This window comes from Hypanus sabinus, chromosome 3 (assembly GCF_030144855.1).
Source record: "Hypanus sabinus isolate sHypSab1 chromosome 3, sHypSab1.hap1, whole genome shotgun sequence".
Lineage (NCBI taxonomy): Eukaryota > Metazoa > Chordata > Chondrichthyes > Myliobatiformes > Dasyatidae > Hypanus > Hypanus sabinus.
Genome location: NC_082708.1, coordinates 123,372,896 through 123,381,139, shown reverse-complemented (window position 1 = coordinate 123,381,139; position 8,244 = coordinate 123,372,896). Strand labels below are relative to the sequence as shown.

Sequence of the window (8,244 nt, the reverse complement as noted above, 5' to 3'; positions counted from 1 at the left end):
ACACCACACCAGAGTTTTCCACACTCCCCTGACACACCACACCAGAGTTTTCCACACTCTCCTGAAACACCACACCAGAGTTTTCCACACTCCCCTGACACACTACACCAGAGTTTTCCACACTCCCCTGAAACACCACACCAGAGTTTTCCACACTCCCCTGACACCACACCAGAGTTTTCCACACTCCCCTGACACAACACACCAGAGTTTTCCACACTCCCGTAATATACCACACCAGAGTTTTCCACACTCCCCTGACACACCACAACAGAGTTTTCCACACTCCGCAGACACACCACACCGGAGCTTTCCACACTCCCCTGACACACCACACCAGAGTTTTCCAGACTCCCCTGACACACCACCACAGAGTTTTCCACACTCCCCTGACAAAACACTCCAGAGTTTTCCACACTCCCCTGACACACCACAACAGAGTTTTCCACACTCCCCTGACACAACACTCCAGAGTTTTCCACACTCCCCTGACACACCACACCAGAGTTTTCCACACTCACCTGAAACACCACACCAGAGTTTTCCACACTCCCCTGACACAACACACCAGAGTTTTCCACACTCCCGTAACATACCACACCAGAGTTTTCCACACTCCCCTGAAACACCACACCAGAGTTTTCCACACTCCCCTGACACAACACACCAGAGTTTTCCACACTCCCGTAACATACCACACCAGAGTTTTCCACACTCCCCTGACACACCACACCAGGGTTTTCCACACTCCCCTGACACACCACACCAGAGTTTTCCACACTCCCCTGACACACTTCAACAGAGTTTTCCACACTCCCCTGACACACCACAACAGATTTTTCCACACTCCCCTGACACACGGCACCAGAGTTTTCCACTCTCCCCTGACACACCACAACAGAGTTTTCCACACTCCCCTGACACACCACACCATAGTTTTCCTCACTCCTCTGACACAACACACCAGAGTTTTCCACACTCCCCTGACACACCACACCAGCGTTTTCCACACTCTCTTTAATACACTGGACTTTTGATTCTGGTACCCTCTTTAAAATTACTGGGTTTTACTGAAAAGTTCATTATGCTATAGTGTAACATCTAAAAAGCAGGGATTAAAGGTGTATTGACGTATTAATAGTAGTGCCCAATAATCTGGAAACTCTCCTAATCTGCTATCAGCAAAGACCCAAGAATGGTCAATCGTCATAGTTTTGTTTAAGTGTGAAACTAAGTATGTGAGGTCCCAGGAACTGGCGAGAGTTGTGTACTTAATATTTCATTAATATTTGAGCAATATTGTAAATATGTTGATTTATTAAGCATTCTTAGTTGTTTAAAAATTCATTATTGTTTATAATTGTAAAAGTATGTGAATTGTATACGTCATCACATCACCAATTCATACATGTGTACCTCACCTAAAGTAAAAAGAAAAGTAAAACCCATTCTCTTGGGCTCCTGTCTTTTTCTTGCTATTAGTTTTACAGTTTGGAATTACAAAACATAATAATGAGTAGCTGATGTTGTTGTATTATACCAGAAAGGAAATGAGGATAATCGTGGAAACTATAGACTAGTGAGTCTCATACCAATAGTACAGAAGTTACTGAGAGGTTTTGTTGGGATAGGATTTAAGAGCATTTGGAAAGCCATTATCTAATTAGAGGCAGTCAGCATGGCTTTGTATGAGGTATGTCGTATCTTAGTAACTTGACTGAGTTTTTCGAGGAGATAACAAAGGTGATTTTTGAGGGGAACGATGTGGCTTTGTCTACATAGATTTTAGTAAGGTGTTTGACAAGGTCCCTCAAGGGAGGCTCACCCAGAAAATTAAGATGCATGGAAACTATGTTGAATTGACCTTCTGGATGCAGAATTGCCTTAGATTCAGAAAAGCCAGAGGGTAATGGTCGATGGGACTTTTTCTGGCTGCATCTAGGGACTTGTGATGTTCTGCAGGGATCTGTGTTCAGATCTTTTGCTTGTGATATATCCAATGGCTTTAATGAAAGAATAGATGGGGAGGTTACTAATTTTTTAGGCTATGTGAAAATTAGTTGTATTGTGGATAGACTGGAAGACTGAGGAAGGATATAGATCAGTTGTGGATATGGGTGGAAAAATAGCAGATGCAGTTCAATCTGGCCAAATGTGAAGTGGTGCACTTTGGGAGACCAGATATAAAGGGACAGTACACTGTTAATGGCAAGATCTTCAACAGTGTTGATGCGCAGAGGCATCTCGGGGTTTCTGAGTGCTCCCTGAAATTGGCTAAGCAAGCTGATAAAGAAGCAATATGGCATGTGCTTTCCTTTATTACCCAAGGAAATTAGTTCAAGAGTTGGGAAGTTACACTGCAGCTTTATAAAAGTCTAGTTTGCCCACAAAAATTGCATTCACTTCTGGTCATAGGAAGGATGTCAAGGCTTTGGAGAGAGTGCTGCAGAGGTTTATCAGGGTTCTGCCTGGATTGGAGGGGACGTGCTGGAAGGAGAGACTGGATAAGTGAGTTGTTTTCACCCAAGCAGCAGGAGATCTGATATGACCATGAGAGAGCAGACAGCCACTATCTTTTCTCAGGGTTGAAACGTTCAATGCCAGAGGGAGTGGATTCAAGGTGAGAGACAATAAGTTATTTTACTGTAGATGCTTAGAATGTGCTGCCTAGGTTGGTGATGGAGGCAAATACAATGGAAGTGTTCAAGAGACTCCTGGATAGGTCTGTAAGTGTGCGGGATATGGGCATTTTGTAGGCAGAAGGGGAAGGGAAATGTTGTACATTTAATAGCTAATGTATTTAGCCTGGCACAACACTGTATGCTGTACTGTGGTATGTTCAATATTCTATTAGAAGATGATGCTTAGAGTGGCCCAGGAGTCCTGGTACAAATAACACAGAACGGTAACTTGCGGACACAGTAACGGCGTGATGTCAGAGTCTGGAACTAGAGAGTGTAGGTTTAAGGTGAGGGGGGAAAGACTGAAAGGGGATCTGAGAGGAAAGTGTTCACACAGAGGTGGTGAGTATACAGAGCAAGCTTTTAGAGGCAGATCAAATTGCAATGTTCATCAAATATTGAGAGAAGTACATGGATAGAAGAGGTTTATAATGAGATGGGTCAAATGTAGGCAAACAGCTTGTACTGGGGCAACGCAATAGTGTAGTGTTTGGTATAACGCCATTACAGTACCTGCGACCCTGGTTCAATTCCAGCACTGTCTGTAAGGAGTTTGTACGTTCTCATGGCTTTCCTCCAGGTGCTCTGTTTTCCTCCCACATTCCAAAGATATATGCTTTACTAGGCTAATTAATTGTTTGGATGTAATTGAGCGGCACAGGGTCGTTGGACTGCAAGAGCCACCTTACTGTGCTGAACCTTTAAATAAGTAAATCAGCAGTCACCTTGATCAGAATGGGCAAGGCACACTGAGGCTTAATGACTTATCAGCTTGCTTCTGTGTTGAATGGCTTTACGACTCTGATGATTTCTTATTTCAGCTGCCAGTATTTACATTTCATGGATACAATGAGATTATTTAGGCAAGAACAAGCACCAATAGTTCAAAAATAATTATATATTATATAAACTTGTGTATATTTTATTACAATAATTTTGAAAGAAATTGAATATAAAATCAATGTTCCAAAGCAAAAACAGTATTCTCAACACCAAATACTCCTTATAAATCCATAAAAATTCAAGATTATTTTGAGTTTAAATAAATAAACTGGAAGGAAATGTATCAATCCACTAAAGTTTATTTTTTGGATTCTGCATTCTGGTGTTTATAGGCAATGACTCATTCTTAGTCTCTCAATGCTTAATAGTATTTCATAACTTCCTGTGAAATTCCCAGTAACGTCATCTCACCACTGAGTAGCAGGGCACTGATTATAAAAGGAGGTCCTGAACAGCAAGGGATACAAAAGCCTTCAGCAACACAACAGTAGTAAGAGTACTACTTCTGAAAAGCAAGCAAAATGAACAGCAGAGTTCTTCTCACTGCCGTAGCCCTGTTTGTACTCTACATGGCTTCGACACAAGGTAAGCAATTGCCTGGCTTTATCTTAACCTAATAATATGTAGAATCTAAAATTTTGTGGAAAAAATTGCAATTGTTTATTTAACGGTTATAGCTATAATGACTGCAAAGTGTTCCGAATTTATAATTTTGATACATGCTTCAAGTACTGTATATCGACACTTTAAGAGCTATTAATGTTTGACTAAACTTATAGTTAGACTCAAACTTATATTTAGACAGATAGACTCAAAATGTTACTATAATAGTAATAATTTGGAGATACTGTGGTTGACAGAGAAAATATTAATATGAAGCAATGATTTCTGAAAAAAAACCCTGTTATCCATCAGAGGTCAGTTCTATACGTTAGTAATTTGAAGTGTGCATCAACATGGGTTGGGATAGATTTACATAATTTACAAATTCTCATTGCTTTCCATATGGAGATATGTTTTTTGGACTTTCAAAATGGAATTTAGTTTTATGATGAAAATTGTCTAGAAAATTAATAGGGGAACACCTTCGTAGTATTTGAGAAACAAATTGGAGTGTCTCCTTGTATGTTATACATCAGTTTCTCTAAATGTAACATTAATATCTCCTTAGAACATCAGTTTCTCCAAAAATTATATATGAATTTGTAAGAAATAAGTTCAAGTGACAGGTATAAAGTCTGTCCCATTTTTCCTTCCACAGCTGCTTCTCTTGGAAATTCAAAAGTGGGTCTGCGATGCCAATGCATTAATACAAACTCCAAATTCATCCACCCCAAGCAGATGGAAAATATTGAAATTATTCCAAGTGGCCCACACTGTGCAAAGACTGAAATCATGTAAGTTTTAATTAGAGTGGTAATTGATAATCTAATTTGTGTTAATGAAATGCACACAGCATTCCTTGGACGTTGTTACATTCTATATTGACGTAATTGTCTCCTTTCCTTTCTTTCAGCGTGATCCTTAAAAATGGTTCCTCCGTGTGTCTGAATCCTGAAGCCCACTGGGTGAAAAAAATCATCCAAATGGTAACCAAGAGGTAAGTTCCAGACATGAGTTTGCACTAAAACACGTGAAGTGTAGATTGAACCAGAAGGTTAAAAGAAAATCCACAGAAAAAGATTGGAATTAGTAACCCAGCTCTCCCAGCTACCACATGGAAATCAAAGGAAAGAGAAATAAAGCATACGGTATATAGGAGGGATTTTTTATTTTCTCCATCAGAGCAGATTCCCTGTCCTGTATAGGAAACCACCGTGCTCCAGCAAATAGTCTCCATACAGTAAAAGAGGACATTTACTTTGACTTGGAAAAATTATCAATGGGCATTTGAACAGGTACATGAATAGGGAAGCTTTAGAGAGCATATGCCAAGCACAGGCTAGTGGGTAGCTTAGATAGGACTCTTGGCATTGTATCCATATTGCATAACCCAATGAGTCTAATATTCATCCTCTTTTCATATTCCCATTCCTACTGGTCCAATAGCAAGTGCAGCTAAGATTAACCAAGTAGCTTGGCATGGCACAGTTAGTCTAATGGAACTAACATCAAAACTCTAGTAGGTAATACAATTTGAAAATTTGAGATCTTTTTTCATCCATATTTTCTATGTTTTTACATGTTTGGGAAATTTATACATGAACTCAATTGCTGAAATGAACACTTAAATGTTCGTTTTGGAAATTGACTGTTTTTCTGAACAATTTCCCTAGGTGTTCCTAAATGGTGACTTAGTAATTTACAAAATGTTCTATATTTTCCACAGTTCCAAGTGATCTGATAAACCTCACTCATAGAAGTTGGATGGCTGAATGTCAGAAATGTGACACTGATTCGCAATTGTGATTCCAGATCAGCTCAGGAAGATATACACTCGTTTGCGCTCATTGTCAGATTTATGTCAACTTGAGAAAGCATGTCTGGTTGAAAACAATGATCGTCACTATTTATCAGTTAGGACTCTATTTATGACATCTCTTTGGCACAAGAGAAACTGCAAATGCCGGAAAACTGGATCAAAGCATACAAAATGCTAAAGAATCTCAGCAGGTCAGGCAGCATCTGTGGAGGGTAATGAGCAGTTGATATTTCGGGCGAGATCCTTAATCCAAACCAGTGAGTACTTTGTCCTGAAATGTCAGCTCTTCAATTCTCTCCATAGATGCAAACTGACCTGCTGAAATACTTCAGCATTTTGTGTCCATTCTGTCATCCCATAGTTGCTTACTATCCCTCATCTAAACTTTTGTAATTTAGTATTTATGTATTTGTGAATTTTATTCCTATGAAATTGATTCTGGCACCTGTGCTGGTTTTGTGCTGAGAGATCAGCAGAAACTGAAGTAATTGTAAGAACTAAGTTTTCTCATTTTTGCACTGATCCATACTCAAGTGATGGTGATAGACAAATCAAAATTTACAGCATAGGTGTTTCCCTTGATGAGATTTCATTAATCTGTGTGCTGGCAACCAGAGATTAGTCATGGGCTGTGCAATTAACCACCTAGTCTCTTTTGATTCTGTAATGATACCGTCAGCCACTTGCCTCCAGGTTATGGGTTTGCAGAATGTACAACTTGTTTGAAAGAAGTTTACAAGTTCAGCACAGTATAATCGCAGGAAGGTCTTTAATATTTATTGTGATTAGTTTCATTTGTATTTATTTACTTGCCTTAATATTTATAAAGTAGTTTATTTATTTCTATTTATGAAAATGTTTAATTATTTTGATGTCTCTAAGATGTATGTGTGATTAACATACATGTGAATGTTGTTTGTTGAAAATTAATATTGTGAAATATTTGTATTCCAATAAATGAAGTATCTTTTTCAAAAAAATTAAAGTACTTGGTCTAGTAATTCTTCTGTGCCAAACAACATTTGTATCTAACATATTGGTAAATTTACCTGAAATCTTTTATGTTCATGTAATAGAGTTCAGGAAATTCAATCCCTGTCCTCTCTGTATGTGTTGGAAATGCAAATGGAGGGTCAGGTCACCCCTTGACTTGCAGTATTGTTTACAGATCATTCACATCCCATACATTCTGCTAAATGTTCTGGTATCTTAGGAATATCATAAGTGGCAGAGTGATGGAGATATAGTCTGAGAGAATCATTGACACAACTTCAATCTGGCCTCTGTCACAATTGCTCAATATTATTCTCTACCAAAGAGAAACATTCCTCGAGCCGAAACACAAAAAGGGGAAACACCAAATATCTATCAATTGGATATTTTATTAGTGTGGTTGTGATACAGTATTTTCCCAGTGGGCCAGGTGAACTGCCAGTATTGACTCTCAAAAATTTCCAGTTCCAGTGACGGAGTGGTCCCAGTCAAGCCCACAGAGCCGGGTCATCCTGGGCCCTTCATTCATATCCGTGGCTACTTGATCAGGAATTCATGGATGGAAGTCATACATTGATGTAAGCAGTGTTTTAGTGAGCATGAGATATCCCCTAAAAGTAGTCTGATTTGGATTACACTGCCTGCGAAGGGCACTTGATTCAGCTATTCAGATTTTATGCAGATCGCACTATTGAAAGTGACTGAATTCAGGCTAGGGTGATGAGGCTGGAAATGTTAACGGACTCCATCAGTAAGGCTCAGAACTGGTTGGCCATAAAATCATCTCTGGACTTACACAGAGACATATGTCCCTTAACGTTCCTTCCAATACTTCGGCATAAATCACATCGCACCCCTTCCTCCTCCTCCCGCCCAACCCCCTAGCCACCCACACTAGGTTAGCTTGGACAGTAAATCCGCTAGTACCCTCCAACCCACCTGCAGAAATTCCATCGTACACTTCCATCCCCCCCCACACACAAATGGCAAGCCCTGTGTTCACCTTACTCTTGGTATCACGTGATCTTCATTCCGCTGGAGTCTGGGTGCCAAGTGTTAAACATGGCCTTGATATCCTTGACTGGTAAAGTGGTGACCTCGCCTCCATTCAACACTTAGCAGTGACTGCTCTTGATTCAAATCAATGATACAATTACAACCTTAATTCTCCTTCATCGTCCCATCCCATTATCAGTACTCGATATCAACCTCCCATATTGGTTCCTAATTGTTAAAGTCCATTATCCCATATCTGGCCCTTCCTGAGACATCTAAACCCTGCACTAGACTCCAGCACAGAGATACAATTGTTACTGCCATCGTATATTGAGAGATAACTAAGATTTGCCTGAATCCAGCAGGATG

At 39.8% G+C, this 8,244-nt stretch overlaps 1 protein-coding gene across 1 annotated transcript; it reads left to right on the top strand.

Annotated features, from left to right (window-relative positions):
• Nucleotides 1–3,906: 3,906 nt before the first annotated feature.
• Nucleotides 3,907–6,857, top strand: LOC132390831 (interleukin-8-like). Its single transcript, XM_059963375.1, has 4 exons — nucleotides 3,907–4,049; nucleotides 4,726–4,861; nucleotides 4,981–5,064; nucleotides 5,794–6,857. Exons 1-4 carry the CDS (start codon nucleotides 3,986–3,988, stop codon nucleotides 5,801–5,803), a joined length of 294 nt encoding a protein of 97 aa, XP_059819358.1. The 5' UTR covers nucleotides 3,907–3,985; the 3' UTR covers nucleotides 5,804–6,857.
• Nucleotides 6,858–8,244: the final 1,387 nt, after the last annotated feature.